This window comes from Castanea sativa, chromosome 1 (assembly GCF_040712315.1).
Source record: "Castanea sativa cultivar Marrone di Chiusa Pesio chromosome 1, ASM4071231v1".
Taxonomy (NCBI): Eukaryota; Viridiplantae; Streptophyta; class Magnoliopsida; order Fagales; family Fagaceae; genus Castanea; species Castanea sativa.
In genome coordinates this window covers 27,802,975-27,822,763 of record NC_134013.1, presented here as the reverse complement: position 1 = coordinate 27,822,763, position 19,789 = coordinate 27,802,975, and the positions used below count along the sequence as shown (strand labels likewise).

The window sequence follows — 19,789 nt, the reverse complement described above, 5'->3', positions numbered from 1 at the left end:
CCTTCGCTGATTCGATTCCGATTCGATTCAAATTGTCTCCGGCTGCGGGGTCGTCGAGGATCTAAAGCTTAGCTCGTCGATTGAAGCTTGCCGATCTTTGCTCACCAATTTGAAGCTATGCTTGCCTAGTGGCAGTCGCCAATCTTTGCACGTCGTCCTCCATAGCTCTCGCCGCCGATCTTGGCATCGATGGTTGGTTGAGTTTGGTCATTGATTGATCTGTTGGGTTGGGGTTTTGTTGAAGATTTTGAGTTTTTATTTTGTTGAGGTTTTTGGATTTGGAATTTGTTGGAAGATTCGGTGATTGTGGTTGTAGTTTATGGCGGTGGTTGTAGCGGTGGTCATTGATTGATCTGTTGGGTTGGGATTTTGTTGAAGATTTTGAGTTTTTTTTTTTTTTTTAATTTTGTTGAGGTTTTTGGATTTGGAATTTGTTGGAGGATCTGGTGATTGTGGCTGTAGTTTGTAGAGGTGGTAGTTGGTTCTTGGGTGGTGGCGACTACCACTAGGCTATGCATTTGTATATTGGTTGGATATTGAGTAAATATATTATTTAATTTGTTGTATATATTATTTTAATGTTTAGAATCAAAGAATAGAAGATGTGATAAATGGTGAATTGTAAAATGATGTGTTAAAATAATAAAGTAGACTTTTGGTGTGTTAAAATGACATTTTTTATAAGAAACCTGATGATAGTGCTCTTACATCAGTGTAAACCTATATTCGTAGGATCCCATATAAACATATCCATTTAGGATCCCGGATACATATAAGCAAAAGTAATTACACGTTTCTTCCTATGCACCTAATTAATACAAAATATTCGTTGGTGCAAGGGATGCTATCAATAAAAAAAAAAGTTATAAAATATTTATTTATTATGTTGCTCAAGTGGTATGAATCACACTCTTTGCCATATCCATTTGTAAGTTATTTATAAAAAATTAGTGTCATTGGTATTTTCCAATTTTAAATCTTGAAAAAAAAGTTTAAAAAGCATAATTAAAAAATATAATTTTTTTTGCTCTTTTTAACACCATTCAATTGTTACAACAAGTGTAGAAGGGCATCCAAACCCTAGGTTCTTCTTATAAAGTATTCCAAACAATGCCATTAAATTGCAAATTCTTAATAATTCAAAATGCCTATTAAGTCCAATCCAATTATTGGAATGTTATTTTAAAATTGTGTTTTGGAAACATGATTTTTGACACTTAAAATTATGTTTCCAAACACGATTTTAAAAAATAAGTTAGATCTCCTAAATTTAAAATAAATAAAATTCAAAGAATTATTATTAAAAAAATAACAAGAATTTACCAATATATATATATATATATATATTTTTTGGAGTTAAACTTATATGATATTTCATATAAGTGAAAACTCAAATTGTTTATTAAAAAAGAAAAAACCTCAACCCAAATTATCCAAAATTTTGGCGCGAAATTGATAAAAAAAAAAAAAAAAATTTGGGTTACAGTCGGCAAAATTGTTTCTTATAAGTTCGCAATGCCCTAAACTACCCTCTAATAAGTACTTGCTTTACTAAATTATGAAACAGAAACCCCCCCATGCCTATACTCTAAACTCTCTCAAAGTCTCAACACCAGTTAGTCTCTTCTTATTTTGGCGCCGCTACCGTGAATGAATCCTTGCCTTCATATAATCTCAGGTAACCATTTCTTTCTTTCTTTTCTTGTAAAAATTGGGTTGATGCTTTTACTTTATTTACGTGATACACGTGGCTTCAATAATTGTTTTTGGTTTTTTTTGTTTTTTGTTATTGACTTCCTGTGTGTGTGTGTACTCACCACTATTAAACAGACAATACCGTGTTTTGCTTTTCTTCCTACTAGCCGACTTCACAACTTTTGTATTTGCTTGTGGTGTGCCAAATTGAAGAGAAAAGCAGTGTGCCGCAACTCTTGGTTTTTCGTTCTTGCTCTCTACTCTAGTGTCGTGTGTGCGCCGTAAATTAGTTTGTGAGGAGGTAGCTCTCTATTTGTTCTGTGCTCTGTGGAAATTTTTATTTGGTTTGATTTGTTGATTTAAGTTACCGTTCATAATCATTGTACAAAACCTTCGGCAGTTAGGACCATGGTTTCTAATGCCGAATTTGAAGTAGAGAAATTTGATGGAACAAAAAACTTCGGCATGTGGCAATGCAAAGTTATGGATGTATTGGTTCAACAAGAGTTGGATATTGCTTTGAAAGACAAACCTGAAGGGATGGAGGATAAATGTTGGGAAAAGATCGATAGACAGGCTTGCAGCACCATCCGCTTGTATTTGGCCGAGGATCAGAAGTATTTTGTTATGAGGGAGATGAAGGCTAAAGAGTTGTGGAAGAAATTGGAGGACAAGTACAAGACCAAGAGTGTGAGGAAGCGGCGGTATTTGAAGATGAGGCTCTTCCGTTTCCAGTACCGTAGAGGCATTTCTATGTCTGAGCACTTGAATGATTATAACAAAATACTTACTGACTTGCAAAACTTGGATGTTGATATTAGTGATGAGGATAAAGCTTTCTTTCTCTTGAACTCACTGCCAGATACTTATGATAATCTGATCACTACATTGCTGTATGGGAAGGATGAGATTAAATTTGATGATGTGACCAATGCTTTGGCTAATAATGAGTATAATAAGAAAGATAAGCAGGGCCATAGGGACGCATTTAGGGGCATGTCTAAGTGTAAGAAAGTTGGGAAAGATGAGTGTGCCTATTGTCACAACAAGGGGCATTGGAAGAAAGGTTGTCCTTTTATTGAAAAATAAGGACAAGAAGGACTCCAATGCAAATGTATTAATGTAGTACATAGTAGTGATGAGGATTCTGATTTCGCATTGATTTATCATCATTTGTTTTCCATTAAAATGAGTGGAGTATGGATTCTGCTTGTACCTTTCATGTCTCCGTATAGGGAATGGTTTTACAACCTTGATGAGTTAGAACGTGGTTCAGTTTTCATGGGTAATGATCAAACTTGTGAGATTTTGGGGATGGGTAAAATCAAGCTGAAGTTGCACGATGGAACAGTTTTTTTCTGATGAAGTTCGATATGTGCCAGACTTGAAGAAGAATCTCATCTCAGTTGGTTTCTTAGAATCTAAGGGTTTCAATATTATCATGGAGAATGGAACTTCGAAGGTATTATATGGTTCTTTGGTAGCGATGATGGGCACACGTCTTTCGTCAAATGGAGTACAGTCATAGGTGGAGCAACCACAGTTTCTGATATAATTGGGGAGGTTGATTCATACACTTCTAGACTTTTGGGACATGTTGACGAGAATGATTTGCATGGGCTTGTGAAGCAAGAATTGTTAAAGGGTATCAACGCCTGCAAACTAGAATTTCATGAGCATTGTATTTTGGAGAGCAAACTAAAGTCAAGGTTGGCACAGGAGTTCATCAAACAATAGGAATGCTTGACCATGTGCGCACAGATTTGTGGGGGCTTGCTAGAAAAGCATCATGTCGTTAGTTTTGTTGGAATTGCAAATAATCCAACTGGCAGGATGACTTAAGCCAGTTCCATTGCACAAGTTGAAGCGCTGCTTGGACTTGATTGGTGTTTATGATTTGAATTAGCCTTTAAGGGTTTTGTAGGAGGTGATGGAGGAGTTTCTTGTCTGAGATATCTTGGGGTGGTTTGGCACCATCTTCACAGGCATTTGGTGCCTATTAGAGCATTTGGAGGTAGCTTTGGGTTATTTTAACTTTGCTTTTGGTTGAGCTTTAATTTGGTCTCATCACTTGAGACATTTGTGGCTTGCGAGAAGTCTTGCCTAGGTGGAGAGAAATTTGATTAAATCTGGTGGTCTGCAAATTTTGTTTGTGATGCCTGATCGAATTAAAGCCAAGGTGGAGATTTGTTAACATGTGGCTTGAGTGATTGTTTGTCTTCCTGCGCATGACTATAACAATGTTATGTTTTACTCTTTTTGAAGAGAAAGCTGTGTCACAACATTGGTTTTTTATTTGTGCTCTCTAGTGTGGTGTGTCGTAAATTAGTTTGTGAGGTAGCTCTCTATTTGGTTTGTGCTCTGTGGCAATCTGTATTTGTCTTGGTTTGTTGATTTAGTTAGACGGAAAGCTCTATGAGGGTGCTATGCAGAAAATTTAATGTAGAGAAAAATTACTCTTTGTATTAGGTGCAGCCTCTAATCTTTGTAATTGCGAGAGAGTTATTTGGGTGTATTGGGTTATGTGAGAGTGCCTTTACATCATCTTTGTATTCTCCAAATTTATTAGTGAAAATTTCCTTTAGTTGTCATCCATGGACATAGGCTATTGCTGAACTGCATAAATTCTTGCTGTTTTCATGTGTGATTGTGTCTACTTTTCTTTCAGATTTTCTTTGTTCCTTTTATTTGCTTGGAGATCTTTCTAAAGCCTATAATATTTCACAATCAATATTGGTATTTGAGCTTCTGATTTTACAACAAAAAGTGGATTTGGACTTTGGAGTTTTCATTCTGTAACCAATTATTATCTTCATTACTATGTGTGAGTTCCTTAACTGGTCTGATGTATCAGTTCAGTTCTTTTGAAAATTCAAAACAAATAATATTTGGTCATTTTTTATGTTATGCTGTATTGAGATTGATAGTTCTTGGAGGCTAGGTTACATGAAACAGGCAGTGGGGAAGATTAGGTAGTATAAAGTCTTTTGTGCATGATGTGCTTTATCTATCTTCTCTTCTATCTTGGTTCTTCATTGGTTAAGAAGGAAATACAAGTTTCAGCTTTTGCTGATAAAATGTGAGTAATATGTTTCATGAACGGCTAACTTTATTTGTGGATTCAGTGTTATCTTATGGAAAGTAATTGGCATAAAATCTTTAGTGCATGATGTGGCTTCATTTAACACGTTTTATCTCTCTTTTGTCTTCTATCTTGATTCTTCATTGGTTAAGAATGAAATGCAAGTTTCAGCTTTTGCTGATAAAATTTGAGTAATATGTTTCATGAATGGCTAACTTTATTTGTGGATTTAGTGTTATCTCATGAAACGTAATTGGTACCTTGATTTCCTTGAGCAATAATATATCATATTGGCAAGGGAATAGGGTACTGGTTGATCAGAGTGTTGTGGGTGACAAATTTGTTTCCATACAATTTAAATTGAGATGAAGGTCTTTGTCCTCTCTTGTTTGGGTTGTTTGCTAATAGGTTTCCATTCAGTAAACTTAGGCTATCTCCCTTTTCTCCTACGAAATCTAATTTGGCTTATTGGGCTATTGCTATATTTTTTTGATGTGATACACCTCACATGCTTTATGAACATGATTGATGTGGCTGGTATCATGTGAAATTGATCACTTTGGTTGTTTTGCTGTTATGTTTTCTTTTTTGAGGTGGTCTAGGTTAAGAATGATGATGTTTTATGTTTGGATGAGTCTATAATCTCATTAGATTGAAAATATATAATTTTGTAAATGTCTATTTGTCTCCTTTTTGGGGTTGGCAGTCCATGATGCAACTGGATTTCAGGCATATCAAATCAAAGCAAATTACAATCCCATTTTAATGATTTCATGTTCATGTGATGTATTGGCGGGGCTGTGGAGCATGCATATACCTGTTCATACGAGTTGAACTTACTGCCCTATGAAAAGCAACCCTTTATTTGAGCTGGTTTACACTCATAATGAGTAGGAATCGCTAACGGCCTTTAGGCCAGTTGGCAACTGGGGCCAGGCTTCTATTGTGTTCTTGTATAGTGGTTCTATCCCCCACGATCACCTAGCAAAATATAAAAAACAACAATTATTTGTGGATATTGTTGGCTGTGAACATTTTGGTGTATTATTATAAGGCCTTTTCATTTGTGGATTACAAACATTTTCTTTAATTATAATTTCTATGTTAAACTATTTTTAATGTAATGGTTAGTGTTTTTGACTCTTCAATCATCTTTGGAATTAAGAATAAAGAATTTATTCCCGTATATCATTATAGTTGTTTGGAATGATAGAAGTAAATGATCTGGAAGGTTTATAACTTGAAATGCTTGTTAAATTGACCCATAGCACTAACGTGTTTTCTTCCTTGGTCTTGACTTTTTAATCATCCACCTTAGGCTCACCTTGTTCCTTTTCTGTTTGCATTGTTTTTTAGTGAATTCCTTTGATTGTTGTTGAAAATTGGGCTTTTGATATATCATAGGGTTGAGCTTCTCTATGGCAATACTTTTTTGTATTTTGTCTTATGTAATTAGTGAAATCTAACTATTGTGCTACATGGGCAGCACTGATGCACTTGACAATTGTCTTTGAGCCATTTGCATAGAGGATGGAAGTGAGCCAAAAGAATAGATGGAGAGGAGCCACCTTTTGAAATGGGTAGTACTGGGAAAAAAAAGGTGTTGATTTCAATGGTTAACATTTCACTTTGTTTAAAGATAAAATCAGAAAAGTAAAACAAACGAGTGCTTGATATAGCACAGCCTAATAAAATATTGAAAATAATACACACGCGTATTAAATTGACCACATACCTAGGTTTCTATTGTTCAATGCTTTAAAATTGGTTTATTCTAGTAATTTATATAAGCAGCCACTCAATTAACTTCTTTGATGATACCTTTTTATTTTTCCCTCCAGCTATGTGCAGTACATAGTAGGCTATGAGTATACTGTAATACACAATAAGATAACCTCATAAACCACAACAGTTAGAAGGAAAACACTGAATTTTGGCAGGAAAGTATTCCCCCAAATTGTATACCTAAGTTCACACCCTCAATTCTCTCATGCAATCCACTTTCTACACAGCCTATAATTCCCACCAATTTCCACCTCCATGGAAATCTCTGGAACCCAATTGCATATCCAGGAAATCAATTCCTTATTATAAACCCCAAAACCAATTTCAAACCCGAACCCTAACCAATTCGTTGAGAATCCCGCTCAGCTATGAACCTGAGGAAGACATTGAACTATTACCAAGACCCAAACCCAAAGCCGCCCCTCCAAGTCGACTCCCGGTGGTAATTCAGAGGTCTGGTAGTGTTTCAAGGTACTTTTGGGATGGGAATCGTTTGCAACTGGTTTGTGTGGACGGCGGTGTGTCATCATTTTCGTTTGATTTCGATGATGGGTTTCGGAAAATGTTCAGACTTTGTAGTTCAGCTGTTCGGGATTTCTTTATTCCAAAGCAAGTTAGTGGAAATTACATGGACTATGTGAAGTGGAAGCTTTTACACCAGGTTTTCAGTTCGGCACTCCAGGTGCTTGCCACTCAGGTAATAAAATTTTGCATTACAATATTGAAAAAAAAAAAAAAATATATATATATATATATATATATATATATATATATTGGGATTGAATCATTTTATTGAAATTTAAAGGTAATGGTGTGGATTAAGTGCTATCTTTTGGGCTAATTGTACATATATGGTGCCTTAAGCTCAAATGCAATTGCTTGTATAGAATTTTTATGATTATGGTATAAAGGTGTTGTTGGAATATGTTTATATTTAGAGGAATAGTTCAAACCTCGTTAGTTATGCGTTTGAACTGAACTTAAAAGCTTTGATGGATACTTGTTGATATACATTGAGTAATAAGTCTTTTGAATTAAGTGATAAATGGAACAAGTGAAGAGTTCTGGTCGAAACAATTTATTATGTTTATCAGGTTTGGTGAGTTTGAGAATATTCACCAAGTCATTATAGAAAGTTATAAGTGTTTTATTGAAACTCTGCTCAGTGCTCTCTCCCAAACCCTTTTATTGTTCAGATGAAGACTTGCTATGTGTGGTTTCTAAGTATTTTTGGAATGTACTGTTATCAGGCAATGTTACGGGCTATAGGAATTGGGTACTCTCGTTCACTTCCCTCTGCTGCTGCCCTTAACTGGGTCTTGAAGGATGGACTTGGACGGCTAAGTAGGTGCATCTATACTGCTGGCCTAGCATCTGTTTTTGATACCAATTTGAAGGTATGACTTCTATTCCATTAGAAATCAGTCAAAATGTTCTATATAATTGGTTTCATATATTTAAGCCTCTAAATTGGCAGCTATTGTTGAACTGCAAGATGAGAAATCTTGTTGTATTCTCTAGAATTTGAAATCTATAGCTTTGGCCGATCATTTATTTTTTGTTATCCTGTTTAAAGAGAGTTAGGTTCTCAGCATCTGTCATGTTCAGTTTAAGCATTGGAGTGGAGTTGCTGACTCCTGTCTTTCCTCGTTACTTTTTGCTTCTTGCATCTGTTGCCAACATTGCCAAACAAATAAGCCTTGCATCCTACCTAGCAACTAATGTAAGTATTTAGACCTCAAGGCTCAAGCCCTTTTCTTGTAACTAGAATTGTCATATCTTCAAAAAAAATTTCTGTTGATTGCTATCAGTATTACATGCCAGAAGCCAGGAACAGCAGATGTTACACTGTCACATAAATTTTTTTTGTAAAGAAAAAAAAAACTCTTTTCTTTGCTAAATATTTCTCGGGTTAATGCTTTGTTATGTTTCCAATAATATTCCTCTGTGTTTGCTGTTGCTTTATTTCCTTTTTTGGTACTAATTTGGAGTCAAAGAATAGTCTAAATGCTATAAGCTTGATGACAGATGTGGCCATAAAAAAATTATGGCTACTTCTTGAGAGTCCGTGCTATATTCATGGAAAAAATTGCACCATTAGATACCCTATCTCTTGCATTAAAATGAATCAAATGAGTGTCAAGAGCGGAAAAGGGAAAAAGTTGAAGAACCAATAATAAAAAAAAAAGCACAAAGTATATTGTTGTCTTGAAAAGAATATCAATATTATTAAAGAAGTGGAATAAAGGCTATTTTGAAGATAACTCAAAATTTTCAGCAGTTTCAGGCCACGTTTGGAGATATTAATTACTTAATACATTAAATATGTATAAGTTTCAGCAGCCTGTTGTTCTATCAAAGGTATTCTTGTGTTGATCATTTGTTTTCAACCTCAGAAGTCTAAAAATACTTGTTAATGCTTTGCTATTTTCTTCAAACAGAAACAACTTTTCTTCAAACTTAAATATCTAACAACGGTATGGTGGGTTTACAGCTTGATTTAAGACATACTTGCTTCATAACTAATCAAGAGACTACTGTGCTTTGGAAAGCATTTTTGCTTGTAACAGAATATTCCAGCTTTTAATATGTAGTTTTAATGTTGTTACTTTGTTTAAGCAGACAGCTATTCGCCGAAGCTTTGCAATAGCAGATAACCTTGGTGAAGTTTCTGCAAAGGCACAGGTCTGTTATAATTTTCCCTAGCATGTTTTGTTTTTCTTTGATAACATGGAATTATATCCTAATTATTGGTATGGGTTTCAGATTCAAACAGTGTGCTTTGATAACCTTGGCCTTTTGCTTGCTGCTGTTCTGAATATATTACTGAAGAACAATCAAAGGTTTTCTTACCCTCCTACTCTGATAATCTATTTTAGTTCTGAGGTGATCCTGTTAATTCACTAAAAAAAATATGAAGCACAAGTTTTCTTCCCATTTGTATTATTGAACTCACTATATTGTCAAATTAAATCTTATTATCAGTTAAAAACCAAGTAATATTAAAACCTGCACATGGGTGTGACTGTCTGCTTATACTTATGCCAAAATATATTATAACATCCTGCCTCATTGGTATGTTATCAGTTAGGTACTGATAATGATTATATTGACTTCCATTGGCTTGTCACTAAAGGTTCTCATTCATACAATGAACATAAAATCTTGGTATTGAAAATTGCTGTCTTGAATTTGAGTAAAATTAATTGATATAATTGTAAAATGTGAATTGTGCCTATTTTTATTTATATGAGAAACAATATTATGTGTTATTTTTACCTGTGCCTGAGATGTATATCATATTCATTATAGAAAATTATGCTTCCATAGTTTCCTGACTTTTTAATGTTTTCATAATGTTGAAGCTTGCGAGCAGGTTTACCTTTTGTTATATACCCCATTTTCTCAGCAGTTGACCTTTTTGGAATATATCAGGGGCTTAAGCATGTCCATCTGCAGACACTAACAAAGGTGGGTTAGTGTTAGTAAGTTTTATAAGACTGGGGAGTGTTTAAGGGATTGAATTGACTGGTTACGTCAATGATTTTTTGCTTTTGGGAAACTTTATAGGTACAAAGGATTTTGTCCTCCTGTGCTATATACATGACCCACACTCATTATTTATCCAGATTTTTTGCTCAGTGGGCCAGTTTAGTCAGCTGGAACTTATTAGTAGAATTTTCCATCCACGTTAGATTAAAGACATTTAATAGCTAATGATTCTGTCAAATTCAAATGCCTTTGCTTTTCTCCTTGGCTTTTCTTTTTACTTACACATTAAGTGTTCAGTTGCATTTGCTACATCCCTGGTTTTGGGATGAAAGGTTTCTTCTGTCACTGCCCCTGGGTTCAATTAGATTTTGCTTCCGAAGGCACACACTAAACAGCCTCCTTCATGTTACAAATCATGCTCAAGTAGTGGGTAAAAAGAACAGGGGTAAAGGCTATGATCTTTCTGTGGACAATTTTGCTTTCACAAAATTTACAACATATGTGCACCATTAATACTTTTTTTCTTCATAAAATTATGAAGCTCATGATCTGACAGTAACCTCACTTTTATGTTCAGGATAGACTTGAGATCATACTAAATATTTGGATTGGATCAGGATATGTGCCTTCTCCTGCAGAAGTGAGTAAAGAGGAAGAACTTAATTTTTTGTGGAGCAAAGGTGAGGTCTCACTACTGTGTTTCTCTAGCTGTGTATAATGCTATGATATATAGTTATATACTGCTATAGAATTTAGTGCACATCAATAGTGAAGCTTATACTCAATTATTGGGGTTTGAGTCAGACAAAACAATTTGGCCCATCAGAATAGGGTGCTTAAATCTGAAGGATCAGATACCCAAGTTGTCAATGATGGCAATGCAATATTCAAGTGGTGAGGATTATTACTTGATATGCATGGAGATCTCCCGCAAAGGAGCAAAAAGAACTAAGCAGGTGAGTAAATTAGGGAACTAGGCTGTCACATGGTTATTCATGGAGCACCATACCTATAGTGACGTTCTCACGATTTTGTTTTCTTTTTTTTTTTCCCTAATGTATGAAATTCTAGCAAGGTATGCTTCTTTGTCTACGGGAAGGGGCCAGCACTGCAGATATTATCATGGGTTTGTTGCAGGTAACTGGATTTTTTTAAGAGCTTCGATATTAATAATGTAAAACACACCATTACCGTTTCATCATTTTATTTGCTATTGCTGGCTGAATGGAAACCTTGTCTATGGCTAATTTCCCCTTATGTACTTACAATAATCTTACATTTGGTGTAATTTGTAATAATATATATGTTGTTTAGGCATGCTACATCCGTAAGGCCCTCCTTGTGAGCAGTTGGTGGGAAAACATTCTTGGAGTTGGTGACTTGCTTGATTCTGTTCTCAATGAATGGTTCAAAGTGATTGAGGAGAGCAAGAGATGTGCCCAAAGGGATTTGTCTCTGTTGAATGAACAAATGTTGGGACTCGGTTGGGCTGCTAAAAACATTTTGTTAAGCACAGAGGAGCAGGCTAGATACAGTTTTGTAGATGACTGAAGATTTCAAAGTCTCTCTTTAATTCTACCTTCTTTCGTCAAAAAAAGAAAAAAAAAAAGAAAAGGGTTTCTCTTTAAGATTGGCGGCTACTCCTATACCATAGGAGAGGTTTTGGGGATGAAGCTTAATTTATAGCTGACAATTAGTGCGTAAGCCATCTGTAAAACTGTGTTTTATATATATATATATATATGTGTGTGTGTGTGTGTGTGTGTGCAGCTATCATCTGTGGTAAGGGAAATTCGACGGTACCTCCCAAAAAAGGGGAGTACGGTACCCACTAGTAAGTGACCTGCTATACCAGGTTACTTTTTTTTCACATGTGACGGTTCTATCCTCACATTTGGTGGTTCCCTTACTTTTTTATCACATTTGATGGTTTCATCCTCACATTGTGCAGTTCCAACATCACATGTGACAGTTCTTTTTTTATATTGTGCGGTTCTCTTACTTTTTTTCCTCACATTTGACGGTTTCATCCGCACATTGTGCGGTTCTAACATCACATGTGACAGTTGTTTTGTCACATTGGGTGGTTTCCTTCCTTTTTTCTCACACTTGATGGTTCCATCTTCACATTATGCAGTTCCAACATCACATGTGATAGTTCTTTTCTCACATTTGGTGGTTCCCTTACTTTTTTCTTACATTTAATGCTTTCATCCTCACTTTGTGCATTTTTAACATCACATGTAACAGTTTTTTTTTCCACATTTGGTAGTTCTCTTACTTTTTTTTCTCACGTTCAACGATTTCATCCTCATATTGTGTGGTTTCAATATCACACATGACAGTTCTTTTTTCACATTGGGTGGTTCTTTTATTTTTTTCTCTCATTTGACGGTTTCATTCTCACATAATGCAGTTCCAACATCACATATGACAATTTTTTTCTCACATTTGGTGGTTTTCTTACTTTTTTTTCTCATTTGACGATTTCATTCTCACATTATGCGGTTCCAATATCACATGTGACAGTTCTTTTGTCACATTGGGTGGTTCCCATATTTTTTTTCTCACACTTGACAGTTCCATCTTCACATTATGCAGTTCCAACATTACATGTGAGTTCTTTTCTCACATTTGGTGGTTCCTTTATTTTTTTTTTTCAAATTTGACGGTTCTATCCTCACATTGTGCAGTTTTAATATCACATATGACAATTCTTTTGTCACATTTGGTGTTTCCTTATTTTTTTTTTCTACATTTAACGGTTTCATCCTCACATTGTGCGGTTCTAACTTCACATGTGACAATTCTTTTGTCATATTGGGTGGTTCCCTTATTTTTTCTCACACTTGACGGTTCCATCCTTACATTGTGCAGTTTCAACATCACATGTGACAGTTTTTTTCTCACATTTGGTGGTTCCCTTACTTTTTTCTCACATTTGACGGTTCCATACTCACATTGTGCAGTTCCAATATCACATGTGGCAATTCTTTTGTCTTATTTGGTGGTTCCTTTATTTTTTTCTCACATTTGACAGTTTCATCTTCACATTATCCAGTTTCAACTTCACATGTGACAGTTCTTTTGTCATATTGGGTGGTTCCCTTACTTTTTTCTCACACTTAACGGTTCTATATTCATATTTTGCAGTTCTAACATCACATGTGATAATTATTTTGTCACATTGGGTGGTTCCCTTACTTTTTTCTCACACTTGAAGGTTTTATCTTCACATTTTGCAGTTCCAACATCACATGTGACAGTTATTTTCTTACATTTGGTGGTTCCCTTACTTTTTTTCTCACATTTGACGGTTTCATCCTTACATTGTGTAGTTCCAACATCACATATGACAGTTCATTTCTCACATTTGGTAGTTCCCTTACTTTTTTCACACTTGACGGTTCCATCTTCACATTATGCAGTTCCAACATCACATGTGAGTTCTTTTCTTACATTTGGTGGTTCCCTTACTTTTTTTTTATCACATTTGACGGTTTAATCCTCACATTATGCAGTTTCAACATCACATGTAACAGTTCTTTTGTCACATTCAATGGTTCCTTTACTCTTTTTTTTCACATTTGATGATTTCATCCTCACATTGTGCAGTTCCAACATCACATATAACAGTTTTTTTGTCACATTTGGTGGTTCTTTTACTTTTTTATTACATTTGACGGTTTCATCTTCACATGTGATGTTAGAACTACATAATATGACAATTCTTTTGTCACATTTGACAATGCCATCATCACATTAAGTTGTACCAACATTACATATGGGTGTAGCCAATCCAAACTGATCCCACCAAATTACCTAATAATCGGAGAATATATATAACAAAAATACTCTTAAAGTCTCTATAATTCCAAAATACTCTTAAATATACAAAAATTACCAAAATGCATTCTAACAATTAAAAAATTACCAAAATAACCCCAAAACTCTCAAAATTATTGGGATATCCTTAAAACCTAAAAAATGACCGAGATGACCCTAAAATCTAAAAAATGATTGAAATACCCTCTAAACCTAAAAAATAAACAAAATACTCTTAGATACAAAACAAAATTACCTAAATGACCATGAAACCTAAGAAAATGACTAAAATGACCTTGTAACTTAAAAAGTAATAATAATGCCCTTAGAACCTAAAAAATGACTGTAATGCACCTTAAACCTAAAAAATTATAGAAATGACCCTAAAACCTTAAAAAAATTTGAAATACTCTTGAAACCTATAAAATGACCGAAATACCTCATTAAACTTAAGAATGGCAAAAATACACCCGAAACCCTCAACAATTACCGGAATACCCTTAGAACCTAAAAAATGATCAAAATACCTTTAAAACCTAAAAAAATGACCGAATGATCCTAAAACCTAAAAAAATGTCCGAAATTACCCTAAAACATAAATAAATAAAAAAATGATCAAAATAACCAAAAAACCTAAAACAATCACCAAAAATACCCTATAACACTTGAAAATGACCAAAATACCTTTGAAACCCTTTAAAATTACTAGAAGATCCTTAGAACCTAAAAAATAACTTAATGACATTGAAACTTAAAAAATCACTTAAATGACCTCATAACCTAAGAAATTACTTAAATACGCTTGGAACCTTAAAAATGACCGTACTTTTGTCACATTTGATGGTATCCTTACTTTTTTTCTCATATTTGACAGTTTCATCGTTACATTAGGCAATACCAACATCACATTTGATTATACTTTTGTTACATTTGGTGGTACCGTTATTCTTTTCTCACATTTGATAGTTCTAATGTCACATTGGGCAGTACTAAATCACATATGATCATACTTTTTTTATATTCAATAGTTTTATTATTTTTTTCAAAAAAAAAAACAATAGTTCTGTTATTTTTTAGTCACATTAAGCAGTACCAATATCACATATACTTTTATTGATTCATAACAATCTTGGTAATAATTAAAATGTTAACAATGAATTTTCCCCAAAATAGTTATAAACTTGAAAATTTACAAAAATACCTAAAAATTAAGGATTTCAAAAAATAGTCCTAAAAATATATAAAATGACTAAAATGCATTTTTAAACTTTCAAAATTAATAAAAAAAATCACTGAAAATGAACAAAGTAGCGCTAAAAATACCTAGAATGATTACAATACTAAATATTTTGAAAATGACCATAATAGCGTCAAAACGACTCAATTTGGCCATGTTGGAGTGATATCTTGGATTTTTTTTTTTTTTAGCGATTGAAAAGATATTTTGGTCATGTTAGAGATTTTCAAGACAACTTGGTGATTATTGACATCTCATGAGTATTTTAATCAAACACATCTCAACTTTTTGGTGTCTTTATGGTGTTAAATTTTCTCAATGAAAAAAAATGTGACCCAAAGCAAACATTATTTGTTAGGAAACACTTGCTCCTCTAAATGATTTCAAAGAAGCTATATATTTAGACCATACAATGATGTAACTGTGAACTCTAAAGAAGAAAAAAAATTGAAACCTAAAACAATTTAGGCTTCAGTGTGTTTTCTTGAAGAACTTGAAATTAAAACCTAAAAAAAATTTAGGCCTTAGAGCATGTTCTTGAAGAACTTAATATCCCAGATATGAAGGGAAAGAGAGTGTAAAATTTAGAAGCAAATAAATTATGCATTCTAATTAAAATAGCTAATGATATTCTTGTTAGGAAATAACAAAATGAAGCAACCAAGCAAAAGCAAAAACTACATTTCAAAATAATTTTAGATTTCAAAGTTTGCCGAAATGCAATGTTATCAATAGTTAACAATTACATTCAATTGTATTCAGTAAACATGAGCACTCCTAGCCAACCTCACACGGGCAACATCACAAATCTAATTGTCAACTACATTGCATGTGTGCATACAATACATACATTTGTAATCATGATTCATGAATGATACAAATTCAATCTCCCTTTCAATAAAAGAGAAAATTCACTAAATTGTAGCATTTTCCAGAAAATTCAGTCAACAATTTATACAAATCACTGTCATTTGAGTGATCGAAAATAATCATGTAGTGGAATATTTCTAGCATTTTCTATTATTTTGGAACATTGTTCATTTTCTTTTGAAAGCACTAGATTTGATGCCAACTTGTATCGCAAATGTTCCAACCAGTTCTCCTACAAAAAGTAGACACTGTTGATAAAGAAGCAATTAAAGCAAATTATGTGAAAACTGTAAAACAAGTGAATATATAATGAATTGCGTGAATCTTACTAATAAATTAAAAATGATCCAAGTGATCTTTTCGGAGGGCTAACTTGGAGAGCATCTTGCTCTTTAGTAGCATCTTGCTCTTCAATGTTCTTCACTCTCCCCATACTCCTATCGCAATATAGCATGAAATAAAAACAAGGTAAGCAATGACATACATTAAAAAGTAAATAAATTTCATAGTTGAAAGATCCTATAAATGTTTTTTCACTCTAAAGTATTTCTTGCCCTACACGTTATACCACTCCATCTTTAAATCTCCTTTTACTAAACTTAAACTCCAAGTACTCTATTTTAGACTTGCTTAACCTAAAACATTTAGATTCTAAATCCTCCCTCCAGATTTGCAACAGAGGATAGTTCAAGGGAAGTTTATGTCCCCTTTAACCCATAAGGTTTTAGGTATGGTAATTGGTGAACCTATGTACCACTAACACTTGTAGTCTATGGCCTTGTGGATTTATTTTTTGGTCTGGCATTATTGGTTCAACCTGTCAAAAAGTGAAAAGCTTCTTCCATGTCACTCATTGCTGAGAAAATATATTGGGAGTTACTAGGAGGCAAGCCTACTTGCAAGTGTGAGCAGAGAAGTCTCACACATAGAAACACAGGGCATAATAGTAATGACAGAGAAAGAAAGAGAGAGAGAAACTGGAGTTTGTAAAGAGAGTGTCTTTCTTGTCTCCACAAGCAAACAAGTGAGTTTGGCCTAAATGCCATGCATGGTTGAAACATACCATCACCTTAAAAAAAAAAGTTTCAAATATCTTACATTTTCTTCACCCTCATTTCATGCCAAAATGTGTGTGAGAAAAGAGAGATTGCAACCCCACCAACCCAAATTTCCAAGATGGTGTCTATTATTTGTTGAACAATGAGGGGGAAAAAAAGTTAACAACAAAAGAAAATTCAAGTTCCAAACAACAATAAGAACATTCAATCTAATTAAACAAAGGAAGAACATAAGGGCCAAAGAAGAAGAAAAAAAATAAAGGAGGAGGTTAATTAATAAAGCGATTCAAATATTCCCTTGAATTAGAGTAACACTTAAGAAAGTGTGTTCGCCTTTTAAATTAAAGAAAAGGACAATATGGCCTGCAAAAGCTTTCTTAAAATCTCAGTTATGAGTAGAAACATGGGTGTCTTTTTGTCCACCTCTTTAATCAAGTCTCTCAAAGACCAAGCCAATAGCAGCCTGACCTTGGAACTCATATATTTACATGCTATGCAAATTTCCACTGCAACAACACACATGGGATGGAGGGACAATGTTATAATTAGAGGTAAAGCAAGCAAAGCAGGCACCACAATAAAAATCCAAAGAAATATAGTATAGAGCTACCTAGCTATAGCTTTTGACCTCCTCTCAGTCTATTGGTCGAAATTGGGAGAGAAAAAGTCCTAGGATCAAGTGATTAAAGAAGAATAAGAAGTGCAACGGTTTAAGGCGTGAGGGAATCTGTTGGTGGGGTTGTTGGCTATTTTGCCTATTTGCTTGCCTTGGGAGGTTTCAGAAATTAATGCAATTCAATATTTGCAGCTTATTAAGAGAGACTCATTTCAGTATATGGAGGACAGCGATTCTAAGGCATTGAAGTTCATTCAGCAGAATGATACTGAGATGCAGGGGATAGATGAACTCAGTTCAGTGGCATGTGAAATGGTCAGATTGATTGAAACAGCAACAGTTCCAATTGTAAGGGTTGATTCAGCCGGTCTCATCAATGGATGGAATGTAAAAATCGTGCTATTTGCTTAGTAAATAGGATTGTGCTAATTTAAGTCAAAACCCTATAAAACAAGTACTTCCATAGGCTGGTGAAGAAAAGAAGAGTAAATAATATGGGCAATGTTTATTTCATACTGACAAATACCAATTGTAGCACATAACTGTCATGATTTCAGTGCAAGAAGTGTGTGCATATTTGTGTGTAATAACTGGTTTGCACTAATATTTACCAAATAACAGAATATCAAGACTCAAGCAGGCATATGGGCAATGCATCGGAGTGACTAGGGACAAGTTGCTGCAAAAGTCCCGGTAAGTCGACTTAAGCCTAGTCTCAAGTTGATAACCACATCACTAAAAAGTGCTATATGGCAGTGAGGTTTTTTCTTTTATCAAGAAAAAAAAAGAAAAAAAAAAAAGGAGAGAGGTAATGTGTGCCTTGAAATTGGACATGAGCAGGTCTATGACATGAGCAACTAAATTTACCTAGTGAGACAGTCATAAAAAACAAAACAAAAACCTTGCCATTGAGTAAGCACTAGCATAAAAAGTAGCAGTCCGTTTCATTCTAGTTGACCATCCAAAAATGCTATTGATTGATTCAACATGTAAATATAAAATAACAGGATGTTTCTAAAAATTTCGTTATTTTGATCTACAATCTCTTAATTTTTTTTTTGTTGATAAATCAGAAAATTTTATTAGCACAGACACCAGAAACAACTTGAGATGCAAATAGCAAGCAAAAGTACAAAAAACCCAATTCTGTACTAGCCAAAATGCAACACAACAGCTCTCAAACTCTAAAAGTAGAAAACACTCAAAACAAAATTCGAGATTTGATTCCGAGATGCTGCAATAGCTACAGAATTACAACTTAGTTGTACACCACACAGATAAGAAATGAAATAGAAACTCTATACCTGTGTCCTCCCTAGGACATAAAAGAAAAAATTTATTTCTTTATACAAACCCTTCCCCTTTAAATACATAGTTGTTGCCTTTTTCCTTTGCTAACTAATAAAATAAATACAAATAAAATTTCAACACCACACTAACAAGAACCCACACCCCCTGATGAGCAGAACACAGGGCCACAAGTTTTGGAAAAACTGAATCCCTAAAAAGCATTTCAACAAGCACTTTCACTGCCACTTATATGAAAGAACAATTTTTTTTTTTTTTTTGAGAAACTATGAAAGAACAAAATTGGTACCTCACCAACACAGAAATTTGCCAAAATTACAGTGAAATGAAATTTAAGAGTGAACTTCCAAAATTTTCTCAAAAATCAAAAAAGAAAAAGGGGCATCAAACAATGAAAGAGAAATTAGGGTTTTGTTTGATTCTTACCTTAAACAAAATCAAAACGAGTTGATCCCTTAAAAACCCTTAGCAGTGAGTAAATGAGGATGCTGATGGGATGAAGTGAAGTTGACGGACATGGGAGAGGAAGCAGCAATCTGAGGTTTTTTTAAGAGAAGGAAAAAGAGGGAGCACACGAGAGAGAGAGAGGATATGAAGTTGAGAGAGAATCACCTGTTTTTCGTTTTTTTTTTTGTGTGGCTTTTATACACTAACCTAGTCTCCCGGTAACAAGTTTCGCACCAAACTTAAATTAACGGTCACAATTAAAATAATACCGATTAATGGTATAGAGTTGGGTGGGTACCGTACCCACTAAAAAAAATAAGGGGTACAGTAAAATGACCCTCGTTGTAATCATATGTAAAAGAGCACAGAATAAG

General features: G+C 34.2%; 1 protein-coding gene and 1 long non-coding RNA gene across 5 annotated transcripts; one reads left to right on the top strand and one right to left on the bottom strand.

Annotated features, from left to right (window-relative positions):
• The first annotated feature begins 1,567 nt into the window (after positions 1–1,567).
• On the top strand, positions 1,568–11,834 carry LOC142622906 (protein root UVB sensitive 4-like). 4 transcript variants are annotated; one of them, XM_075796468.1, is made up of 12 exons: positions 1,568–1,678; positions 6,264–6,377; positions 6,619–7,259; positions 7,813–7,959; positions 8,139–8,285; positions 9,185–9,247; positions 9,329–9,405; positions 9,928–10,033; positions 10,632–10,734; positions 10,859–11,010; positions 11,126–11,191; positions 11,369–11,834. In XM_075796468.1, the coding sequence occupies exons 3-12, from the start codon at positions 6,768–6,770 to the stop codon at positions 11,603–11,605; spliced, it is 1,590 nt and encodes a 529-aa protein (XP_075652583.1). In that variant the 5' UTR covers positions 1,568–1,678; positions 6,264–6,377; positions 6,619–6,767; the 3' UTR covers positions 11,606–11,834. The 4 variants fall into 4 exon arrangements, with proteins under 4 accessions (XP_075652583.1, XP_075652586.1, XP_075652585.1 ...); XM_075796471.1 differs by lacking the exon at positions 8,139–8,285; XM_075796470.1 differs by lacking the exon at positions 6,264–6,377 and having other exon boundaries at positions 1,581–1,678.
• A 3,960-nt stretch (positions 11,835–15,794) lies between these two features.
• Positions 15,795–19,587, bottom strand: LOC142622752 (uncharacterized). Its single transcript, XR_012841959.1, has 3 exons — positions 19,395–19,587; positions 16,316–16,423; positions 15,795–16,218 (listed from the first exon to the last, which is right to left on the bottom strand). It is a non-coding gene; the product is annotated as an uncharacterized LOC142622752 (long non-coding RNA).
• Between the last annotated feature and the right edge of the window lie 202 nt (positions 19,588–19,789).